Raw genomic sequence first — 26591 nt, 5'->3', positions numbered from 1 at the left:
GCTTATTTTTTCCTCATATTAAAAGCTAGCCCTTAAACTTCACTTATAATGTTTAGTATCTTGCCTATGTATTTTAAACCAATCCAAAATTTAGTAGTTACTACATAAAAAAAAATAAATGTAATCCCCAGGGCTGATCAAAGATTTAATCTGACCAGATGGGGCAAACTTGAGAAAGATTTTGACTTTCCACTCTGTTTTGCAACAAGAAAGGCTGATTTTTTTTTCTTTCTTTCTTTGTTAGAGAAACAGAGATCAGGGCATCCCCAGAGAAATGAGCAGGTGTGACCATTTATAAGCATGTCTGCTTATATTACAAGCCAGTATAAGAAAAGTTTGAAAAAGGTTGAAAAGATCTGCTAACCAGTTTTAATGTTTCACCCTAAATCCTATTTATTCAGTCGGGAACTGATCAAGTTGGTAGTAAAATATGTCTACCTAAACCTTTAAAAATCTTGTAATTTTATTTATTTTCATTCCATCTTCAGTAGCAACTGAATAGGTACACTTTGGTAATCCTTGCCTCTGGACAAGCACATAATTCTTTTTTTCTTCTTTCTGAATGACTAATAACAGAGCCTTGCTTCCTGTCTAATGATGAAAAGGTGGCAGTCAACTTCTCTCAGTTTACAACAAAGTTGAGGAATTTCATGGACCACTTTAGGAGCACAATTCTGTGAAATACTAGCAGTACTAAGTAAAGCCCCATTTAAAAAAAAATTAGAAAAGTTAAAATGTCATTAGCCCAGTTAACAAAAATTCAATTACAACAATATATAAAACACTCAAGATAATACAAGAGAACATAGACTATTATTTTATTATTAAGGGAGGTAAAGGGTTTAGAATTTATTGATAGAAATTGAATGGTTTGTTCTGTTTTATTGTTTGTACACAGATTTACAAAGAGCAAAGATGCTTACTATATTACCTGAAATAATATATTTATAAAGTTTTGTTGAAGTTTAGTTTATGAAAATGTGTGTAGACATTTTTATGTTCTAATTCACCTTCACAAATTCATGACATCGCAGTTTTGGCTAAAGCAATATCAGTTGGTGACACTTTTTTGCATTTGCAGCAAGTATAAAAAGGACCCCCCCATGGCAGCCATTTTTATTTCAGTCTCAGGATCCAAAGACTGCTGAAAGAACAATTGAATAAAGTTGAAGATTGGAGAAGCTTGATTTTCTTGTTCACTGTGAAATGAAACTCTAGTCTTTTTCTTCTCCTTTCTCTTAAAAGCAAAAGTCTGCTAAGGGGTTGTAGCTGTGTCAGAGCCGCTGGGATGCCACTGCTGATCACTTTAATTACTACGACTAAGGAGGATAAAATTAAAAGTAGCACCATTGAAGCAGTAGAAGGAAGCTTGCCTAGATGTCGGTGAACTGTGAAATATAAAAATTGCATACCAATACATTTTTTATGGAAAGGAAACAAGGAATCACATTACTTATTCTTGAAGAGTTTATTCTTAAATTGTCAAGTTTTACTAGTGCATCTATCTAAGGAAGATTGTAGACTGTTTCAGAATTATAAGAAAAAAGTCGTATCTGAAGACTTGCTGTGAAAGGACTACATACTTTTTTTCAGCTTATGTCCAAAATGGCTAGTCCTTATCCACATTTTATATTTGAATATTTTAAACCATTATGTCAAAATAAACAGCTTTACATCATAACATGACTTTTTGACTTATCTTGAAATGTTTGCAAAGAGGAAAGAAAGCTTTAATGGTACTATATTCGGCACTTTTGACGTCACATAATTTAAAGACTGAAACATAACTTTTAAAGGACTGTAAAGAAGTTTATTTTTTCCCCTTCTTTGTATTCAGTGGCAACAAGGAGGAACTTAACCTGACTTTTACAGCTTATCTATCAGTAAACAAATTGGGTTTTTAATAAATCACATTAATAGTAAGGCCTCAGGAAAATTCTGTGAATATGTTATATGGCCACCTAGGAAGTAAGACACAGATTTTGAAGTAAGACACAGATTTTATTTCTTACTTTACCTCTTACAACATGTATGTATGACCTTGGGCTGTGTATTTAAGTGAGATTTGGTTTCTGTCAAATCAGTCATAGTAATTACCTCACTGGATTGTTAGTAAATGGTGTAACAAATATGTGAAAACATACTGCACAGGGACAGTACTGGTGTTTGCTTAAAATTAACTTAAAGAAAATGGTCATGGGAAGAGACGCATCCAGCCATGCATCTGACCTCATCAAACCTTCTAAGGACTACATTAATCTTACAGAAGCTAAATTAACCTGGAGATGGAGGTGAAGCTCAGTGATAGGATTTTATATCACCTGAATAAGGTCCTGGGTTTGATCCCCAGAACCAAAAAAAAAATGTAAAGCCTAGATTATAATACAGAACTAAGTCTTATGCTAAACAATAACATATAGAAAGGTTTTCAGACCATTCTGTGAACACGGAAGCTTAGCTACTTTAGTGTATTTAAGTTTTTTTTTTTCAGATAGGTAGGCAAATGAAAGATATATAAAGATCCTATATATTGAATTTTTCAAATGATTTTTTTCTTTCTTCCCTCCCTCCTTCCTCTCTTTCTTCCTTCCTTTTCATCTGGGCTTATTCCTGGCTCTGTGCTTAGAGGGTCACTTCTGGAGGTGGGGGAATAGGGACCATATGGGTGTTAGGGATCAAACCCAGGTTGGCTACTTGCAACTCAAGCACCATACCCACTGTACTATCTCTCCAGCCCTAGTACCTTTCTTTTTTAATAGCAGCATCTTCCAAGTTATCTCTACACTACAGTAAAAATACTAATTTTTTTCAACAGATATAAAAAATTGCTTACTTACAGCTTTGAATTTCTGTCTTCTTTTAAATAGAGATGGTCAAAACACAAGACATTTCTGTACTTGAGTAGGTTTAGGCAAATCATAATTATCAGAGATAGTTATCTACATAGTTCAGTAATTTGTTCTGACTTCTATACAAAACATTAAAATAATTGTTGCCCTTACTCTCAGGTCATTTTATGCCTTTTCACCCAAATAATGTCTCTCTTGAGTAAATGATGCATACATTTTGTTGCTGTATTTTTAAAATATTGATGTAGAAATTGACAATGGCAGATATATAAATTAAAATGAAATCATTTTATGGTTAATTTGGAAATTAATGCTATCCTCTAAATGTAAATTGCTTGAATTGTCTGTTACTGTGGTTACAGAAGCCTTTCCTTCTGCCTTTAACAATTAACTTCTATTTTCTCAGATGGTTCTTTGTCTTAAGGGAAGTTAATGGGTGAGAAAACAAATAACTGCAGATATGTCATCCCACTGGAGAGCTTGAGGCCCAAGCAGAATTGTCTCTGTGGTGTTAGGACATTAGTAGAAAAGTAAATCAAGGCAATCTGATAGGGAACTAGAATTCTGTCAATCAGGCTCAAGATTTTGTGCTGTGTCCATAAACTTTGTTTACTGTAGGGTTTTATGAGTTGTAACGTGCCCTTGCAGTCTGTTAATGAGGCTAAATCTTGCTACTTGAGAATTGAATTACAGCACACCTCTGGGCTAATGGTTATAAACAGTAAGTCCCTTTAGGGCTATATTGTGATTTGTTCATTTGCATTTTTTTTCCTATTGTATAGAGAACAATGATGGGTAAATAGGTACAAACAAACAATTTACATGGAAATTGATAAAGTGTCCCTAATTAGTATTTAGAGTTGCTTTTATTAATGATTGCCTACTTTAAATAGTACTCTTGGTAAACTCTCAAAAATATTTACAGGTGGGAGTATTATTGTGAGAGGAGATGGAGGCCAAAAGAAGGTGGCAGCTTGGAAAAAAAAGGTTCCAATTTTATATTCAGAAATGTAAATCATTTATTTCATTTTAACTCAGTTGAGATGACCTAGGACCACTTCATTTTAGTCTGAATCACCAAATTCCAGCTCTGCAAGGTTATTATTCATGCAGTGAAATTCACTTAAACCTAGTTGCCTGAGGCATATCATATAATGGTTTTTATTAGTGCTCTTAACTTTTCTTAAGTTTGAAAGATGAAAGTTTAGTAAAAGCTCAATTTTCCTTAGTTGGTCATGTAATTTGATACTTTGGGAATCATTTGCTGGGTGAGAGCAAGGGATCTGGAGTAAGACAGATCAGTGCTGGGCTGTTGGCTCTGACATCATTTTTAGCTGTGTGACCTTCACACTTTAAACCTAAATATTCTCACAAAAATTTTGTGAGACTATGAATATAAAAATATACACAAAACCTTGAGAAATATCAATAAGCAACTCCAAAGTCATCAACCTTGAATTTTTTTTCTGTGTATATGTTAATTTTTCTAAGCTCAGGAATATTAACAGTGAACTAAAATTTTTTGTATTCTTTAATCTTCTTTCTCCATATTTTCTGATCTCTTCCTTTGATCCTACCACAACCACAATCCACTTAAGGAAATCATTTACTTTCCTTTTTTTTTCCCTTCAAAATTTACTGTTCTATTTCCTCACTGTCTAGTATTGAATTCAGGGCTCACACATGCAATATTAGTGCTCTAGCTTCATCCTATATTCCTCCAAGATTACTTTTTTGGCGGTAAAGACAGAATCCCTAGAAGTAGTATTTAGGAGGTTTAGAGACCTCCTCAGTTCAAATCAGAGACCTGATGATGTGGCACTGCTTGAGCCTTATGCCACCCCACCCCCCAACACCTGCAATTTTCATGGAGGCTCTGGGGCCACACCTGACAGTGTTCAGGAACCTCCAGAGCTGACCCATCAATGTTTCAGGTATTATGTGGTGCTGGTAATTGAACCCCAGGTAAGGTACATAGTGGGGAAGAGCCTAGTATGCACCCTAACCACTGTACTGTTCTTGGCTCCCAAGATTCTCTTTTATTGATTTCTTTAAGGGTTGAGTTTTTTAGAGAATGGGCTCTCCCCAGTCCTGCTGGGATCACCAGTGTTACAACCAGCAGTAGTTCTAGGGAGGTTCTGTGAGTCTGGCATCCTGTCCAGGTCAGATATACACGCTCTAGCTCTTTATGCTAGCTCACCAGCCAAAATACTTTTTAAAACAACTTTTTTTTTTGACACCTTTTTAGGTGATTCTTAGGGCTACTTCCAGCTCTTGGGTGTCACACCTGGCAGTACTTTGAGAACCAATTGACACTAGGGATTGAATCCAGGCCTCTTGCATGCAAAGCATGAGCTTAGTCCATTGAGCTATCTTCTTTTTTGAGTTCTTAAGTAAATTTTTTAAAGGACATTTTTGGGTCACACCCAAAAGTGTTCAGGAACTTCTCTAAGCATATTGTTCAGGGGCTGCTCCTGTCAATACTCTGGGACCATGCAGTGTCAGGGATGAAAACCAGGGTCTCCTCATAGATTCAACATTTTGAGCTATCACTTTATTCCCTAGAATAACTTTTCTTTACAAGAGTAATTCCTGTGTGTATATAGGAAATTAGAGCATGAATATAGGAAATTAGAAAATGAAGACCAATGAAAGAAAATAAAAATATCTTGTTTCTACATCCAGGTATCTCAACTCTGACACTTGGTAAATACTCCTTCATTTATTTCTATAAATATATATTAGTGTATTGTTTTGTTAGGAGAAAAATGAAACCATTACTATTATGATCAGTTTTGGGGGGAATTTGTATTTTTCTTCATTCAGTACTTGATAATATATAATATATATTAATATATTATACTACTATAATACATTAATCTGTGCATGTATACAGATTTCTCTAATAAATCAAAATTGTCCTTTATAGCTGATATGTCCAAACTAGCATCTAACCCTGAATTACATATTGTGAATGGTTAAGTACCTTTTATTCTCCCCACCGCCCCCTTCACACACACACACACACACACACACACACACACACACACACACACTCACTGTGACCTCTGACCACCAAGTTAGGAGTAGCCTCTGAACACTATCAGTTATGACCCAAAAGCAGAACAAATAAAAGATTATACAATGTATGACTGACCCATTTTTTTTGTTCTTGTTGTTAGGTTTTTGTGTTGTCAGTTTGGTGTTTTGTTTTGTTTTATTTTGTTTTGTTTGGGAGGGGAACACACCTGGCAGTGCCAAGGCTTACTCCTAGCTCTGCACTTGAAGATCACTCCTACCAGGCTCAAGGAACTATACAAGGCACCAAGGCTCAAACCCAGCTTGGCCATATGCAAAGCATATCGCCTACCTGCTGTACTATCTCTCCAGCCCCTAAACCAATGTTCATGAGGCTAAAATTCTTCATTAGATTAAACATCTTAACCCAAGATATGGTTCTGATTTTCTCCTTGCAACTAGGAAGTAATATGTATGGTATTAAGTATGTTTCTAAATACTATTACTCTGAAACAACCTACTTCAGAGACTGGAGAAATAGTACAGGGAAAAGTACTTGTCTTCCATTAAATCAGATGCTACTTTGTTCTGACATGAAATATGGTTACCTGGTCCACTGCCAGGGCTTACTCCTGAGCACAAAACCAGGAATAACCCCTGAGCACTACTGGGTGTCAGCCATCAACTCCTCTACCCCTTAAAAGCTACTCCAAGTGGTGTAAAAACAAGTTTTCATATCACAAATTAGAAGGTTCTTATAATAGTTCAGGAAAACTATAGTGAAATACAGAACTAGGGTGACAACAACCAGAATGGAAAGAGTTGAGTTAGAAAGATAAGATGTAGATGGGGAGGGAAAAAAGGAACTGACTCAGAAGCTTAAAACTATGACATTGAAAATAAAAACAGAAAAATTAAGAGAAAACCATAAGAAGGAAAAGGAAGTTTGGAATAAGAATAATTAGGCTTCAAGAACAGATGACTGGTTAAAGAAACTTTGGTACATCTACACAATGGAGTACTATGTAGCTGTTAGAAAAGATGAAGTCATGAAATTTACATACAAGTGGTACAGCATGGAAAGTATCATGCTAAGCGAAATGAGTCAGAAAGAGAGGGATAGACATAGAAAGATTGCATTCATCTGGGGGATATAAAGTAACAAAATATGAGATTAATACCCAAGAATAGCTGAGATCAACACCAGGAGGATTACTTCATAGCTTAGTGGCCAGTCGGGCATTCTAGAGGAAAGGGCAGCTCAGATAGAGAAGGGAACACCAAATAAAGGGTGTTTGGAGGATCCTCCCAGGAGGGGAGATGCATGTCGAAAGTAGACTATGGACTGAACATGTTTGCCACTCAATGCCTCTTTTGCAGACCACAACACCCAAAAGGAGAGAGAGAACACAGGGGATTGCCCTGCCACAGAGGCAGGGGGGGATGGGGGGATAGGGATGGGGGTGATATTATCCATGGTGGTGGAAAATGGGCACTGGTGGAGGGATGGGTATCTGATCATTGTATAATCAAAACCCAAGTACAAAAAATTGTAAATCTACAACTGTACCTCATGGTGTTTCACTAATAAAAAAAAAAAAGAATAATTGGGCTTGAGGGCTGTCAAGACACCTAGTGGAAAGATGTTACCAGATAGCTGGAAAGTAAAGATACTAGGAAGAGTCAAACTATGACAGTAGAACTGATGGCTAAATTTACAGGAAATATGAAATCAGCTGAAAAAATAACACAGACAATAGAGGGTACTGAACAGAAAACTAAAGAACATCTATTTTAGAAAAGCATAAAACAAGACAGAACTGAAACACAGATGAATCTTAAGAATCAAGAATGAGAATAAAAAACTGAGTAATCAAATGGCAGTAAATGTTAGTAGTGGGGGTATTCTAAATTGATGAACAATATTCTGAAGGATAGTTGATACCCACAGTAGTGGAGCTAAAGTTTGGGCACTTTCTTCTTAAATTCTGAGATAGAAATGAAACAGTTGTCAGAATTAATCAGGGTAGAGTAAAAGGTAGATGATAGAGAGATGAGCTTGAAACACCCAGTAGACAAATTGAAGCAGTTTCAGTATCATAAAGAACACCGGGTTTGATTCCTACGCCCCTCTCGGAGAGCCCAGCAAGCTGCCGAGAGTATCTCACCCACACGGCAAAGCCTGGCAAGCTACTTGTGACGTATTCGATACGCCAAACATAGTAACAACAAGTCTCACAATGGAGACGGTACTGGGCCTGCTCTAGCAAATCAATGAACAACGGGAGGACAGTGATACAGTGCTACTACAGGGGCCAGAGCAATAGTATAGCAGATAGGGCATTTGCCTTGCATGTGGCCAACCTGGGTTTTGTTCCTGACATCCCAATATGGTTCCTGAACCCCGCCAAGAGTGGTCCCTGAGGGCAAAACCAAGAGTAACCTGAGTATCACTAGGTGCAGTCCAAAAACAAAAACAAAAAACAAAACAAAACAACAACAAAAAAAAGAACATCAGCTATAATGATTCAAATCAATGAAATGCACACACTGAATCAACAGAAGATCATCAGTTTTTTGGAAGTTTCTTCTACTTGCCCTCTCTGTGCCAACCTAGCTTACGCTCTGTTGTCAAATTAATCTTTCTCAAATATACCTCTGGTTGTTTATACTGCTTAAATAAACAAGCGAAAGGAAGAAAGAAAAAGGAAAATGACAACCAAGTGTTGGTCTTTATTGTCTTTAAAATGCACTGTAGCACTGTACTCCTCTTGTTCGCCACTTTGCTCGAGCGGGCCCAGTAACGTCTCCATTGTGAGACTTGTTGTTACTGTGTTTGGCATATCAAATACGTCATGGGGAGGTTGCCAGGCTTTGCTGTGTGGGCGAGGTTCTCTCGGTAGCTTGCCTGGCTCTCCGAGAAGGGCGGAGGAATCTAACTCGGGTAGACCGGGTCAGCCGGTGCAAGGCAAACACCCCACCCGCTGTGCTATCGCTCCAGCCCGTCTTTAGAATCACTTAATCACTTAACTTCCCGTTAGTCGTCGATTTGCTCGAGCGGGCGCCAGTAACGTCTCCATTTGTCCCTGTCGCGTGCTAGTGTAGCCCAATGGCATCTGTTCGCTCCGGGAACATGAAGGGCCTCAAACCGATCGTTCATGATCTTCAGGAAGAAGTCTGACCATCTGGTAGGTGGGCGGCCACGCGGTCTCTTGACATCCCATGGAATCCAATCAGTAACAGCTCTAGTCCAACGGTCGTCTTTAAATCTCATTACGTGACCAGCCCATCTGATTTTCGACACCTTGGCAAATGAGACAGCGTCCCTGATCCTTGATCGTCGACGGATGTCAGAACTCTGGATTCTTTCTCTCATTTGAGTGAAACGTGATATTCCAAGCATAGCTCTTTCTATTCTTCTTTGGGAGACCTGAATGGCGTTCTCATCTTGTTTGCGTAGGGCCCAGGTCTCTGAGGCATATGTTAATGCAGGAAGAACAGTGGAATCAAAGAGATGTGCCCGGAGCCGGAGGTTCTTCGTCCTCTTAGCTATTTCTTCGACGTTCTTGAAGGCGTTCCAAGCCGCTCTCTTCCTCCTGCGCAGCTCGGGTGCCAGGTCATTTGTCATGTTGACCTCTCGACCTAGGTAGACATAGCTGTTGCATTCGGAAATGGTCATTCCATTGAGAGCGAATGGGGCGTCAGGAACAAGGCTGTTTCTCATAAACATTGTCTTCGTAAGATTCAGCTGTAATCCTACCTTTCCACACTCACGGTCAAAGTCGGCCAGCATTTGTGCCGCTTGGCTGATGTTTGGTGTTATTAAAACAATATCATCAGCAAAGCGGAGGTGGTGTAATTGCCGACCATCTATCTTCACTCCCATTCCTTCCCATTCCAGTCGTCGCATGATGTTCTCGAGGGTGGCACTGAAGAGTTTCGGTGAAATGGTATCACCCTGCCGCACCCCTCTCTTGACATCAACGATCACTTCTTTGTAGAATGGTGAGATCCTGGTAGTGAATCCGCAATACAGCTCACGGAGGATCCTGATGTATTGGGCTTGAATGCCCTGATTGGCTAGGGCTTCAATGACCGCTTCCGTTTCAACAGAATCAAAGGCCTTCTTTAAATCAATGAACGTTAAGCAGAGCGGCATCTTGAACTCCCGAGAAACCTCAATGAGCTTGGTTATTGTGTGGATATGGTCGATGGTGCTGAATCCTTTGCGGAACCCTGCTTGCTCGCATGGTTGTCCTTCATCTAATGTTCTGCCAATCCTATTTAGGCTGACTCGAGTGAACAACTTGTAGATGACAGACAATAGGCAGATCGGGCGATAGTTGCCAATGTCATGGATGTCTCCCTTCTTGAACAGTAGTACGGTCCTGCTGGTTTTCCATTGGGACGGAACCTTGCATTCAGACAGGTAGCGAGTGAAGAGCCGAGCCAGTGTATTGGTGAGTACTGACGGCAGGTTCTTCAGGTGTTCAGGTCTGACCTTGTCTGGGCCGGGTGCTGTTTGTTTCTTTACCGACGAAATGGCGTGTCGGATTTCGGAGGGGAGAACGTTGGGAACAACATACCCATCCTGTGGAATTTGGTATGTTGGCAAGTGGACATGGCTATCGAAGAGATTTGAGTAGAAGTCATGGATAATCTTCTCCATTGCCATTCTGGAGGATGTGATGGATCCATCAGGACGTCGGAGGGCAGTCATCTTGGTCTTATAGTTGGCGAAGGACAGGCGGGCGTTACGAATACTTTTCCCGGCTTCTGCCGCATCTACCAGTACTTCTGCTCTTCTCTCTTTGAGGTCTTCCTTGATCGCATCTCTGCACTGCTTTGCAAGCTCGGACGTTAGCTTGCGGTTGCCTGAGGCATGCGCCAAACCACGCTGGCGAATTAGCTCAAGAGTTTTCGAAGATAGGCGACTTTTTGTGGCTATCTCTCTCTTGGTGTTCCTCGCACATTCATGGAGGTGCTGAACCAGTCGATCGTATTCCTCGTCAATGTTGTCAACAATGGCATCTTCCCATGTTGCCGCAATAGTACCAAAGAGTTCCCAGTTGGTGGTCATTCTGGGAGTTCTCTTTTTGAACTTTGCAGCCCTTTCTCCCCGCTCTGTGAAGTAGAATTTTGCACGAAGGAGACGGTGGTCCGATCCCGTTCGAAATTTTGGGACAACAGCGACATCAGTCAGGCAAAACCGTCGATTGAATATGATGTGGTCTATTTCGTTGTGGAATCGTCCACCGGGAGACTCCCATGTCCATCATTTAGATTCTGCCTCTGGAACTGTGAGTTACCATGGATGGTCTTGGTCGACATGATGAACTCTGACAGTCTCTCACCCTGTTCGTTCCATTCTAGGCCATGGGTCCCGATGTGAAGTTCTTCAGCTGATCTTCTCGGTCCTATCTTGGCATTAAAATCACCCACAATGATCTTGTAGAAGGTGTGGTCTTCTTTATAGAACTTCTCTAGCTCCATGTAGAACTTCTCGATTTCTCTTTCATCATAATGAGATGTTGGTGTGTAGACAACAAAGATAGAAACTGCAGGCAGTGAGCCACATCTATTCAAATGTAAACGACTTCCACTACCCAGCCGTCGCCACACTCCAGGACGCTTTCCGGACCCGCGCGGCCGCTCTGGCTGAGACCCACGCACAACTGAAGACCCACAGAACAAGATAAGCGGAACTCTCTGAGACCTTGGACTCCAGGCTCGGCGGACCCAGGGACAGAGCTTCTCTGCTTGCTCCCACCACCACAGGTGACAAAGGGATTCTAATCAGGAGCCCCACCCTACCCTGCCCTGTCAGCTTCCATCAACCACCCAGGGATCGAATTGTGCACAGGAGACCCACCCTACCCAGATAAATACCCCACTGGCAGACTTCCACTCTCCACACGACTTCCACTACCCAGCCGTCGCCACACTCCAGGACGCTTTCCGGACCCGCGCGGCCGCAAGTGGCCGCGCGACACATCATAAGACACTAAATACCCATCTTCTGGAATTGTCGTACCATATTTGATAGGGTTCAAATATGGTAACACCTACAAGGGTGATTAGAGGTCACCCCAAAAGCCTCTATCCCTCTCGGAAAGACTGGCAGGCTACCGAGAGTATTCCGCCCGCACGGAAGAGCCTGGCAAGCTCTCCGCTGTGTATTCGATATGCCAAAACCAGTAACTACAACTGGTCTCATTCACCTGACCCTGAAGGCTTCACCGACATGGCAGCACTGAGAAGGATGAGAAAGGAGAGGCCGACAAAATCTCAAGGCCGACCTAGGCTGCCACAACGAAGGAAGACAAAAATGATCGTCTGTACTTTCAATGCACGTACGCTAGCATCAGATGCATCCATCGAGGACCTGATGGTACAAGCGCGAATGATCAAGTATGACATCATTGGTCTGACCGAGACAAGAAGGCACGAATCTCACCATGCCGTTTTCGACACTGGAGAGGAATTGTTCCTCGGAACATGCGATAAAAGAGGTGTTGGAGGCGTCGGTGTCCTTGTCAACACAAACTTGGCCAAGAGCATTGATTCATTCGAATGCCTAACAACCCGAATCGGACGTCTTTAGAATAGATATATGTTATTATACCCTCTTTCTTGAAGGGGGTCAATAAGGGATTTGGGCCACACCAGCTGGTGTGGGGTCAGTCGGTGATCAGGAAGCCCTTTGCTATGCCAGGGATCAAACCAAAGTCTGCCACATCTAAGGCAAGCACCTTAACCCCCTTGTACTTTCTCTCCAGCCCTATTCAGGAGCCCTACTCCTCTTGAACAAGGCTCTCCACTTATATCTTTCTTGCCTTGTCTTTCTGCTTTTCCCCCTGTGCCCCAAAACACTATACTATGTACTTTCCCCCCAGTTTACTGCCTTTGTACTGTTCTTACCACCTAATCTCACCTGCAGTAGCCCACCTAATTGCTGACTTACCCATTACAAATTATATTCATTCTTCAGGTTCAACTCCAAAAACATGAACCATTCTGCAGCTTCTATATCTAAAATTTCTATAAATAAGTATTAAATGCCAAGGCACATATTGAAGAGCAGAAATTTAGAGATAAATCAGAGCCCCTGCCTTCTAGTAGCTCAGTTCTCCTTAGAAGGTGGATTATAATGTAGCTGAACAAGTATTTTGTTGTTCAGATATTGAATATAAGGCCACGTTACATTCAAGGCATGTGAGGGATGTCCTCTACCATCATTCTATGTCCCCAGTTGGCAAGCTGTTATTTTTTTAAGTTATTATGCATCAACAGTCTTATCCATCTGAAGACCATAATAACCTTGAAGAGACAACTTTTTCCCATGAGTTGGGAGGAAAGGAAAGATTGGCAGGGGAAGACTAGTGAATTTAATAGAATCTTGAAGAATGAGTACACGTTTCAAAAACTGGGAGATTGTTCCAGAAAGAAGAAATGACATTTTAAACCCACAAGTACATGAATCTACATGGAATAAACAATTTCATGTAAATAGATGTGGAGTTTAATAGAGGTTAAGAGAAATGAAGGAGAGATGACTCTGAAAATGAATGTTAAGGCCAGATTATTTCAGCTTTGTTTTTTCATAATGATGCTTTATTTTTATAAACCTTATAAAACTGTTTCACTCTGATTACTTTTTTATTTATAGTAACTTTTTGTAGGTAAAAACTAAGTTCTCTGTAGTTTTCATTTTTTAATGATTTGATTTTTTTATTACATTCCATTGTATGGATACCACAACTTCTTGATCCATTCATTAAGAGTTTCACATTTGTTTACAAATCTTCATTATACAAAGCATTGCAATGAATAAGTGTGCATTTATAATTTTCTTTTTATTGAATCACCATGAGATACAGTTACAAATTTATAAACTTTCAGATTACGTTTCATTCATACAATGATCCTGCACCCATTCCTCCACCATTTCCCATTCTCAATCACCAATGTTCCCAGAATCTCTCCCACCACCCCCAACGTGTTCCTCTGTTTCAGGCACTTTCCTCTTTCTCTCTCTCTCTCTCCTTTTGGGTGTGATGGTTTGCAATACAGGTACTAAGAGGCCATCATGTTTGGTCCATAATCTATTTTCAGCACTCATCTCCCATCCCAAACAATCCCTCCAACCATCATTTACGTAGTGGTCGTTTCTCTATCCCAGCTGCCTTTTCCCCCAGCATGTGAGGCCAGTTTCCAAGCCATGGTGCTATCCTCCTGGCCCTTATCTCTAATTCGTTCAGTTTAATACTTTTTCTTCTCAGTGTTCATCTGGAGAGAGGGAGTAGCAATGTGACTAGTATATCACTTTCCCAATTCTTGTTCTAAAAACTACCAACAGTAATAACTGTAATTTACTAATTCCATTCCTAATCCAACCCCATAAAAATAGCATTAACTATATTTGATCAACAGGTTATAACAGCAAATGTGCTATCAAACATGTTTCTCAGCCAGTGCTTAAGGCCTTTATGAGAACATAGCAAATTTAATTCTATTCTTAAAAAAAAATAATTGGTATTACAGCAGGGGAGGAAGATAGTTCAAAGGACTAGAAAGGAAAGCATTCGTTGTGTGTTGAAAGATCAAGGCTTGATTTCCTAGTGCCACATGGTCCTCTGAGCATTGCCAGGAGAAAATTCCAAGCACCAAGCTAGGAGTAGCCCCCCCACACTGCCAAGTATACCCTAAAAATCAATGAACAAAAATTGAATTTCAAAAATTGAAATTTTGTTTTAAAATTTTTTACTTTTCCCTATAAGCCAGAGAAAGTGTGTGTGAGTGTGTGTGTGTGTGTGTGTGTGTGTGTGTGTGTGTGTGTGTGTGATGCTCAGGATCAAACATAGCTTCACTGATGCATATGTACTCTACCACTGAGCTACATTTCTGGCCCCAATGTGGTGATTTTAATAATAGTTTTTTCTATTATATTTATTAAACATTTTCTTCTGTTTATAAGTAGCATTTAGTCAAGCATTCTTTAAAAGCTAGTATGAATGTTAAAGACTTTAATATAATAATTTGTGTTATTTTTAAAAATCTGATTTTAGTATGTCTTTTTAAAATGATGTGACATCCAACTGATATAGAGCATCCTATTTATAATGTGGGCCAAGCACCATGCTGTAAACCAGTTACTATCATGATGATCAGATTGAAAATGAAATTGCATTTCTGTCAATTACTGAGTTGGCAACTGTTCAATATATCTTAGCAGCAAGATGAAGAGCGACGTCGGCAGCTGAGAGAGCGAGCTCGTCAGCTAATAGCAGAAGCTCGATCTGGAGTGAAGATGTCAGAACTTCCCAGCTATGGTGAAATGGCTGCAGAAAAGTTGAAAGAAAGGTCAAAGGCATCTGGAGGTGAGTTAAAGAATCTTGTATCATATTCTACAGACAACCCAGAAATCCGCAGTGGACCTTTTACAGGTTTTTACTCTTACTTCAAAATGTTGCATCAGATACATAAAGTTTCTAACTTATTGATTTGTTTCCCAAAAAACTGAGAGGAAGAATAATAAATTTAGCTGTTGTTGTTTTCCAAATCTACCTTCTGACTTAATTTCTAAAAGTTTAAGAAGTACTTTATTAAATTATTCTTTAGAAAAGAAAATTCTTACCAATTTTGCTTTATAATTCTATGTTAATTTTATTAATAGTGAGTAAAATACAATCAAGTGTTTTGTTAATTGTGTTATCAATGAGCAAAAAGCAATCAAACCCTCAGCATCTTAGTCATAAAATCTGATAATGGTGAGTCTTTGAACTAAATATTTTAAAAGTAGCTTTAATAATGTTCTTGACATTATAACCTAACATTATAAGAGTTTTAAATAACTTCCATATAGGTTTCTTCTTAGTCTTCTTATGGTAAGAAGTTCTTTTTAATATCTGAAGAAATTATTCTACATTTGATATTGGATTATATTAAAGAGAATTTTTATTTTGCTTCTCAAGCCTGAATTTGGGCATCTTTTTACTTGAAACTTTTTAATTAAAAGGTGTTACTCAACAGGCCATAGTTTTTCATGGATTTTGTTTGTTTTATGTTGTTTATTTTTTTTTTAATTTGAGGGCCTCTTAGGATGCCACATCTCTAAGCATTACCCAAAGACTGACTCTGTACTGCAGAATAACACCTGGCAGTTCTTGGGTGAACTATAATGTCCAGTGTTGAAGGATGCAAGACTAGTGCCTTAATCCCTTTACTAATTCTGGGCCCTGGTTGTTTTTTGTTTGTTTGTTTTTCTTTGTTTTTCTAAATTTCAAAGCAATTTAACGTGTTTTTCTACCCCCAAAATCCTAGGTACTTGTCCTTAGTTAATTTTAGAATGCTAAGATGATCTTGAAGAGTAGACAAGTGAGGACTTGAATAAGACCTTAGAGGACTGACATAAGGAAAACTCATTCTAGGTCAATGATAAGCTTCTTCAAAGTAAAATGAAAGTCACATCTTTTCTTTTTAACTACTTATGTTAAAAGAAAGATTAATTTTTTAAAATAATTCCAACTAAAGTTGCCATATAAAACTTCCTATTTTATAAATTTGACAGTATTTCCTATTGAGGCTTCTGGGCTCTTTTCTTCACCCACTCCTCATGGTGAGAATTTATTCTATAAATTTGAAAGCTTCTTGTAGAAAGCAAATCACTTCACAATGCTTTTTCAGCATGTCTGATTTGGGGGGGGGGTAAACTCTAAATAATAGTGGTGAATCTTTTATTGAAACAATGAATCTAATCAAAGCAGATAGAGTGTTAACTAGAATTCATCTGCCTCACAAGGGCTGGGAGGGGTGGGGGAGTGGGGTTTTATTGAGGTTCTTCATGGTAAAAAATAAGTATTGGTAAAGGGAAATGTGTTTGATATTTGCATGACTGAGACCTAAACCTGAAAGCTTTGTAACCTTTCCCACAGTGATTCAATAAATAAATAAATAAATAAATAAATTTGGAAGCTTCTTTCCCGAAAGCTATGTATCTCCCTCTGTTCTTCTCAAGATGCTCAAATCTTAATTAAATGCATTGTTTTTCCTTTTCAATTCCTATCATGTAGAATTTTTATTAGTTTTTATAATCTACTACAATAGTATTAATAGCATTAATAACACTTTTAACCATGTTCATATATTGCTATAATTTTCTATCACTTATTAGTAAGATTAATAAGGGCCATTAATATTATGATGAATGATATTATAAGTAAGTTTAAAAAGACTTTGCCTCTATTTTAAGATAGGAGAAGCCTCATTCCTGACCCTTTTGTTAGACTGCCCTAAAGTTACTAATGCCACCTTTCTATGGCATCACACACTCAAGCAGAGCAGTAGTAATAGGCTAAAAGGCATCCAGTAACTCTCATAATTTTCTTTTCCAGTGGTGAATAGGTAAAAATAAATTCTGGGAAGACTAAGAACTTTTAAAGTTTAATAGTATATAATGGTCAACTACATAATTGGTCTTTGTAATAAAACCCTAGTTGAGATTCATCTAGGACTAGCTGAAATATTTCCAAGAGAATCAGGGTGATGCTGTAGGTTATCAGTAGCACAATCCAGTGGCTATTTTTTTCTGTTTAGTAACTGAAGTAGTGAAGATCTGATTTGGGCATCTTTCGGCAGTCAACAAAGTAGAATTTTTAAAAGGGGCTGGTAGAATGGGGTTTGGACTTATGTAGCTAGCATAGATGTATAGACTAAAATAGGGGGAAATAAGATGAAATGAAGATGATTTGGCTGAGTCTGCTAGAGTCTAGCAAGTGGTTTTCATATTTTTTATATGCGTTACTAGTTACTGGTACCAATTTGTGGACTGGGAGTTGAAAACCCTCTGGTCTAGACTAATCCCTAAAAGGATACCAGAGAGACTGGGATCCTTTTCTCCCCATGGGCTCAGTATGTCTTTGATATTGAAAGCCATCACATGGCAAGATGGCAAGCTCTTATTCAGAGTTATGACAAATGGAACAGACCTGTTTCCTCTCCTCAGTGAAAATATTGGCTTGTCTTCATTTAGGTATATAGATCCAACTAGGTAATCTGTATACTGAATTGAATGAAGATCTTGAGACTGGGGTTATTGAAACAGATCTTTAAGACAAGGAAGAAAATAAGATTCCTGCCTGAAATGCCACCATTCTTATATACACATTTATCTACTAAGCACTGCATCCATAAATTTGACCAAGGTTTGGTAGATTTCCTGGCAAAGGCCAGAGTAAATATTTTAGGCTTTGCTGGCCATATGGTTTCTTATCCTAATTACCCAACTCTGCCCTTGAAGCCTGAAAACAGCCTTGAGCAATATGCGAATGAACGGTGTTCTTATTATTTCTTCCATAAGGTAGTGGACTAGAATTTGCTCTCATGCTGACTTGTGCATTACAAATTAAAAGTGGGTAGAGCACCTGCTTTTCATGCAGCCAACCCATGTTCAATTTTTGGCATCCCATATGGTGTCCCCCAAGCAGGACCAGGAGTGAATTCTTAGTGGAAAGGCAAGTGTAACCGCTGAGCATTACCAAGTGAAGAGGAGGGAGGGAGGGTGGGGAGGGGGGAAAGTAAAAGAGAAAAAGTTAGTCAGGGAAAAGAGTGTATCTATCTAGCACTAATTTCCTAGTTTCACTCATTTACTAGTTTCACTAATTAACACTGATTTCCCTGTGACACTTCCCTCTGACACTATTACAAATTAGTGTTTGTTTTTCCAGTGTCTAATGGGCATCATCAGGTCTGAATCAGAAATAGAATGAGAGAGATACAGGTGGACTTTCCTAGATAGAGAACAGGTAGAATGGTTTTGGAAGCAGTGGTCCAGAAAGAAAAAGAAGACAGCTTAATCAAGAGCTGAAATAGTAAGAGCTCAGCTTGGGGAATATGTTGAACATGGTTGCTAGTCAGATTCAGTACTTGTACATACCTGAAAGCTCTCTTTTTCTTATTCTTCGGAAGCAGCCATCTTCAGTGATGAAAGGAGATTTAGTAAATTTGACTTGAGGTATTTTCAGTATTGTACTAGCCACAGAATATATATGGAAAATATTCTAGATTATGTACGACCATGTATTCAAGCATCTGCATCATTTTGTCTTTATAGACCTATAATGGTCTCATTTTAAATTCCTCATTATAGGGACTGAAGAGATAGTATAATAGGTAAGGCACTTGCCTTATAAGTAGCTGTGCCAGGTTCTGTCCCCAGAATCACATAATAGTCCCCTGGGCCTCACCAGTAGTGACCCAGAAACAGTGGTAAGCCCTAAGCACCACTGGGTGTGGCCATAAAAATTAACAACCTTCTATTGTACTGGTCTTGGCAGGGTGTGAGTATTTGGGGACAAATTGGTGTTCTCATTTTCAGTTGTATAAAATCACGGTCAGAGCATATGACTTGAATTTCGGTTTTGGGAATTAAATTTTTATTTTGCCAAATGTTAAATTTTTGTTAATATTCTAAGGACACATGCAACAAAGACCTCTATATTACTTTAAAATAGTATGTCATGTAGTATTATATAGCACATGGTATAGTTCAAATATTATATATGTATCCATTCTGTGGTTTATCACTTTAAGTTAAGTTAGGGCCGTTTTTCTTTAAATTGGTATTTTTGTCTCTTCTGTATAAATCAGTGTACCTTTTTTTTGCAATTCACATGGTTTTTTAATGTTGTCCACAAAAATGTGTTCCTACAGCAAGTAGAAGTTAGTGAATGGAAATAGTGGGAATTGATTCTTCTAAAGATCTGAGTGTGTAGGAGGTCATAGTTCCTCTTTCCTTCCAAAATAGTGATTTTTAAAAAAATTTTTATTCTATATTAGGTCAGTGTTTCTCAGCCTTTTCTGAACATGGTCCCCTGTCAACCTTGTTTCCTTCCTGTGGTCCCCTGCCTTATTTTCTGACCCTGTAGTAGCATACCATTCCCATTTATGCAGTACTGTGAGCACCCAATCAGGAAATGCAGGCTTAGGTGACAGAGTTACAATATTAGTAACATTTATGGTTTTGAGGTTCAAAGTTAATGCTCCTTCACCATCACCAGTGTCCAAGACCCTCAGCACTGACAGTCTGTAACTTTTAATCCTAGTTTTCCTTTCCGGAAAATCCACCAATGCTTCGTAATCTCAGTTTTGTAATCTCTAAACCAAGGATTGTCATTATTTGATACTACCTATTCTCTTGTTTTGTTCCTTCTATACACAATAAATGAGTGAAAGGATTCAGCATGTCTTTCCTCTGGCATTTCATTTAACATGATCCCCTCCAGGGGATAGAGAGAGCACTTGTCTTACATGTGGCCAAGTCTGATCCAGGTTCGATCTTCAGCTCCATATATGATCCCCCCTAACACCATGAGGAGTGACCTGTGAGCACAGAATCAGAAGTAAGCTCTGAGCAAAGTAATGCTCTCCAGTTCCATCTGAATAAAATGATTTTATCTTTTCACTACAGTAAACATAAGTATGCATGTTATTTTTTCAAATTAGTGTTTTCATTTTTGGGGGGGAAGAGGGGTCACATCCGGCGATACACAGGGGTTACTCCTGGCTCTGCATTCAGGAATCACTCCTGGCGGTGCTGGGGGATCGTAAGGGATGCTGGGAATCAAACCCAGGTTGGCCACATGCAAAGCAAACGCCCTACCCACTGTGCTATTGCTCCAGCCCCAGTGTTTTTATTTTTGTGGGAGTAGATACCAAGAAGTGAAACCACCGAGTTGTATGGAAAATATGTTCTTACTTAATTGAGAAATCTTGATGATTTCTTTTCCACAGAAGCTGAACCAGTCAACATTTCCAAAAATTAGGGTTCCTTTTTCACCACATCCCTATCAACACTGATCATTTTTAGTCTTTTTGATATTGAAACACTATTCTCACTGGTGTGAGATGGTATCTTGTCATTTTTATTCAAATAATCTTTTAATCCAAGGTTAGCCATAAATTCAGTTAATCCACTTTACATCACTGTGAGTATAGAGATTTCATTTAGGTGGAAAATAAAATGAATGACACCTCCTTAATATCACCCTGAAGCCCAGTACTCTGTATAAACAGGTAATGAAGGAAAGTCTATGGTTTTTCTGCATATTTCTGGTACTTAACAGTATGCTTTTATTAGCCTTGTTTCCAGACTTCATTCTCTTCATAGCTTTGCTCACCATTTTCAGAATCAATGTTGACATCTGCTTCCCTCTTCCTCTCCTGGTATTCCTCCAAACACCCAATATCCAAATTATTTTCAAATTATATCATACCTACACCCAATTTTTTTCAGCCTGAACTAAACTCTTCATACCCCTCAACCTGGAAAGTAATCTCCAACCTGTATTTTCTGCCTCGAAGCTTTCTGTCACATCTAGATCAGCAATTTAACGAAAGGACAGTGTCTCCCCAAAACATCAGTTCTTTCATTTAAGAAAGTTTATGAGAATATAAGCAAAAAAATAGTTTATAGGAATAATATTGAACTTATAATAATTTAAAATACAATAGCTTTGGTGTCTTTATTATTACCAATTATTTTATGCATGTTTCACAGTTGATTATAGTATAATGCATTGGTAAAACACTGCTTCTGTAGACTTCTCTTAAACAGAATTTGATTAGGTTAGAACACCAGTGGCTCTCCGTACCTCCCACATGAAAGTTAAACTTCTTATTCTACCCTTTGGAGCTCTCTGCAGTTGCCCTTAAGTCTTACCTCCCATCTTTTTCCTTTCAAGTATGCTTGAGTCAAATAGAACTTTGCACCATTCTTTTAAAATAACCTATTCTTTCAGGTCTGTAATGTCCTCCCTCAAATTGTACCTCTTGAAATCTTACATAGTTGTCATGATCCAGTTGAAAGGTTGTGTTCCTAATGAACAATTCCTGATACTATTTACAAGGAGTAATATTTTCCTCCTTTAAATTTATCCTATCCCTTATCAACCTCATTTCTTTCTCCCACATTGTATCATAGTTACTTTGATAATTTTGGCTTGGGGGCCATACCTAGTGATGCTCAGGGTTTACAGGGATCACTCTACTCTGATAGTCCTCAGGAGATCTTATGCAGTGCCAGGGATCAAACCTGGGTCAGCCATGTACAAGACAAGTGCCCTCCCTGCTGCCCTATCTTTCTGGCCCCTGAATATACATAATTTCAGGTCAGAATAAATGTCTTATGAACATGGAATATCTTTAACATCTAGCACTGTTTTACAAATTATAGGTAGTTTAAAGTAGAAGTTTCTTGACTTGAATTTTACACTCTTTTTCTAGAGTAAGGATGATCATTAACAATAAATGATAGCAGATTGACTTCTCAAAATTATTAATAGTGAACTGTTTCTAACAGTAATATGACGTATCTGAACACAGCATTTAGTAAATATTTGTTCATTTGCTTATGTGCACTACAGAATTAGAGAACATTCAGAATAGTTAAACTGAAGATGCTGTATTGGGTGGAATTAGTCAAATATTTGTGCTGAGCTTAGTGGTTAGACAGTATCTCCTTAAACAAAATCCAACACTATATAGTGTAAATAGAGGCAGTGCCACTTGCCTGGCAAGTAGCCAACACTGTTTCTATTCCTGGCACTATACATGTCCCCCCAAGTGTAAGCAGGGGTCGGTCCTGAGCAAAGAGTGAGGAGTAGTTTCTGCATGGTGCCAGATGTAACCCATAAACAGAAAAAAAAACAGAGAAAATATATCTCAATTGATTATAACTCGATAACATAGCCAAGAAAAATGCCTGAAGAGATTAGATAGCATTCTTTGAGTTTTCCCCCAGGGCTGTTTCTCAATCTTTTAAAAATTTTTCTAATTTCTTCTAAATGGCTTGTAACAGACCAGAAAGAAATTTTAAGTGGTAAATCTGCCATATGTATGACCCCTGGCATAACCACACTTCACATCCCCTGATCAACCATTGAGCCTCTAAGTCATTACCTTTCTCACTCCCTACCACCTCCTCTATGTATGTATTCCCCTTATAAAGAGTAAGTATTATGGGCTGCAGATAGTAAATGCCTCAAGACCCAACCTGGATCCCCAACACCATGTTATTTAATACCCTGAGTATTGTGAGGAGTAATTCCTCATCCTAAGACTAGAAGTCTGCCTGAACACCTCTAGGTGTGACCCAAACCTCCACCCCATTTTTTTTTAATTTTTATTAGTGAAACACCATGAGGTACAGTTGTAGACTTACAAATTTTTGTGCTTGGGTTTCAGTTATACAGTGATCAAGTCCCCATCCCTCCACCAGTGCCCATTTTCCACCACCACAGATCCCAGTATCGCTCCCACCCCCATGCCCCCATCCCACCCTTCCTCTGTGGCAGGGCATTCCCTTTTCTTCTCTCTCTCCTTTTGGCCACCCCATATTTTAAAGATAAATGACTAATCCAAAAGTCCTGCATACCACTGGGTGTGGCCCAGAATAAATGATGATAATAATAATAATAAAACATGGCATAAGATTAATGGTAATTCTTCAAGTGTAATGGTAATTCTTCAAGGGCTGGAGCGATAGCACAGCGGGTAGGGCGTTCGCCTTACACGCGGCCAACATGGCCGACCCGAGTTCGATTCCTCCGCCCCTCTCGGAGAGCCCGGCAAGCTACCGAGAGTATTCGATATGCCAAACACAATAACAACAAAGTCTCCAATGGAGACGGTACTGGGCCCGCTCGAGCAAATCGACGATCAACGGGAGAGCCTTTACCTTTACCTTACCTTTACCTTCAAGTGTAAACTATTGTTCATTTTAATGTTTATAGTAAATGTTTGCTTAGGAAGCCTCAAATGAACCACAGTGGTAGAAAGGAATATCACAGATGCTGAATATAAAACCAAAGCTATAGAATTTTGAAATTTCTCAATTGGGAGAAATTTTGAGAATATCTTATTACTAATAAAAAGTTGTTCAATAAAAAATGCAGCAATATATCTGTAAGTACTAGATAAATAATTTTGTGAGGGCAGAGAGTACAGAAGGCAAAATGTTTGCTTTGCCTGTGGCCAGCCAGGGTACCATCTCTGACACTGCATATGGTCCTACAAGCACTGCCAGGAGGGATCCCTGACAGCCAGATGTGGCCAAAAAAACAGTAATAAATATTTTGATAAAAAGTATGCTGCCTGTCAATAGTAAAACATAATGCAAAGTCAACTTATTGCTGTGCTTTTTGAAATATATGAAATTTTGTTACTAGGTGTAGAAAGGAAAAAAATACATAATAGACATTGCTTGTTTTTGTAATGGGGCCAGACCCAGAAGTGTTTATGATGCTCAGGGGTTACTCCTAGCAGTGCTTGAGGGTCAGACAGTATTGTGGGTTCAACCTGGGCTCCAGCATTCAAAGTATGTAAAGGGCCATTTGAGCCATCTCCTTAGCCTGTTATATAAATACTGAATGTACGACAGATCCAGTTAATTGTGATCTAGAATATTTTACTGCTTGTATAACAAATAGTGTAATAAGGCTTTCTCATTCCCATGTATTTAATTTTGAATATCAAGTTTTTGCCAGCCTAAGTCTTCTAAAATGTGCTTTTTTGATTCTGAGCTTTCTGTTACCTACTGGTACTCTCTGTTCTAGTCTCAATATTGTCTCTTAATTTGTAATATTATGGTGATAGTATTTCATTGACAGTTCAAAAATACTTGTCTTCAGGGGCTGGAGCAATAGCACAGTGGGTAGGGCATTTGCCTTGCACAGAGCCGATTAGGTTCAATTCCCAGCATCCCATATGGTCCCCCGAGCACCACTAGAAGTAATTCCTGAGTGCATGAACCAGGAGTAACTCCTGTGCATCACCGGGTGTGATCCAAAAAGAAAAAAAAAAAACCTTTTCTTCATATAAATAATTCAGATATATTTATAAGTTTATATTTACTTATAATTATATCTGATAAATGATAAAAAAGTGTAATGTGGGGCTGGAGGAATAGTACAACAGGTAGGATACTTGGTGCTTGCCTTGCATTTCAGCCAACGCAGGCTTGATCTTCAGCATCACATATGATTTCCTGAGTACAGCCACTTATGTCTCAAAAACAATAACACCAAAAAAGTAAAACATGGAAATATTTGATGGTTCTCTTACCAGACCAACTTTGTTTTTGTTGTGATATTAGAAATCATTGATGATTATATCTTAAAATATAGAACTAATGAAGTCAGTGATTTGTAGATGGTGTGTGGCAAATTGTCAAAAAACTTTCCACTTTCTTTGATGTGACAGTTCATCTTTGACATATGAATGGAAATGACATGAATGTAATACATAAATGTTAATTTACATAATAGTAAAAAATTGATTTCACTTGCTTTTCTCTGTTAGATATGAATTTAAATGTGTCATTAAAATACTGGGTTCTTTTTAGTGTTTTGGTTAACTATATAAAATAGAAATTATATACTAACATTATTGCTACATGTTCCTACAGATGAAAATGATAATATTGAGATAGATACTAACGAGGAGATTCCTGGAGGCTTTGTTGTGGGAGGTGGAGATGAACTTACTAACTTAGAAAATGACCTTGATATTCCTGGTAATTCCAAGTTATAAATACTTTGCGTCCTGTTGCATGGCAATTTTGATGGTTATATTTTTGTTATTATCTAACCAGTAGTGATGAGTTGTTTTTATAATTTAATTACATTTTATTTCCTCACAAATCATTTGGCTAAATCAACTTTCCATTAATTTTATTGTTTTGTTTTATATTTGATGTTAAAATTATCATTGAAGTTGCAAATTGTACTTTGTGTTCTCTTATTACTCAGATCCACTGTCATATTTTTGATATTACATGAGACAGTTTGTAGCCATTGAATAATTGGTTTTCATCTCAGCCTAAAAATGTTGGCATGATGTGATAGAATGTAGATAAGCTTTCTATGGAATGCTTAAAATGTAATTCTAAATTGTGGATCAGATTTTCTAAATTGTGGTTTAGAATTGGTAGTCATAGTTGCATTGTTTCATAAATGCTGTGCTTGCTTTACTTAAATATTATTCCTGATAGATGATACATACATAATAATTGATTAAACTAATATACTTTGAAAGCCAAGTGGCTTTCAAGTGGCTTATTTAGACTATTGATCTCATATTTATAATTATTGCTTCAATAATCACATTTGCAACTGAACTAATTATTTAATAATGTATATAAAGATACTGCTATGTGAAGATACAAATATTATTTTAAATACATATAAAGATACATACTGGCATTATCTTCTTAATAGGTAAGTGTTTCATATGAATTGCCATTGTAAGTCATCAGCAGGTAGCAGTCCAAAGCTTTGTATACCTGAGGGTTCCATAAATATTTATTAAATTTATGTCTTTTGGCAAAAAAAAAAAGCTCATCTTGTTTGCTCATCTATTTAGACTTAAAGACAGAGAGGAGTGTGTTCCTAATATATATCTTTTCCTGTTAAAAGCTACAAGGAGTGAAGCAGGCATTTTCTTCCCAAACCTGACATGCCCCTGCAATACCATATAACCCCTGTTTTGTTTCTGCCTGGGTTTTGAAATCAGACTGTCATTTCTTTAAGAAATCATCTAGCAGGATCTTGCTCACCCTAGGGAGTACCTGAGAAAAACCCTGCGCTTTCATCTTCAGTCATTTCATGGTGTAGTAAAAAAATTAAACTTTTACCAAATGGACATCATTACATTTAAATTGTGCAAATT

The 26591-nt window shown here is 38.2% G+C and overlaps 1 protein-coding gene across 6 annotated transcripts in view; it reads left to right on the top strand.

Moving 5' to 3' along the window:
* The window catches only part of EHBP1 (EH domain binding protein 1), a 365545-nt gene that overhangs the window by 278343 nt on the left and 60611 nt on the right, over positions 1-26591 (top strand). For 2 of the 6 annotated variants that reach the window (XM_056127034.1, XM_056127017.1), the window contains 2 exons: positions 15100-15247; positions 25330-25437. In XM_056127034.1, the coding sequence (XP_055983009.1) occupies positions 15100-15247; positions 25330-25437 (256 nt within the window). The remainder of the gene's footprint in view (positions 1-15099; positions 15248-25329; positions 25438-26591) is intronic. The other 4 variants (XM_056127052.1, XM_056127043.1, XM_056127025.1 and 1 more) reach the window with 3 other exon arrangements.

The sequence above is a fragment of the Sorex fumeus genome, unplaced genomic scaffold (genome assembly GCF_029834395.1).
Source record: "Sorex fumeus unplaced genomic scaffold, SorFum_2.1 ptg000006l, whole genome shotgun sequence".
Classification (NCBI taxonomy): domain Eukaryota; kingdom Metazoa; phylum Chordata; class Mammalia; order Eulipotyphla; family Soricidae; genus Sorex; species Sorex fumeus.
Note: the sequence above shows the minus strand (reverse complement) of the source record. Positions and strands in the feature narration are given on the sequence as shown.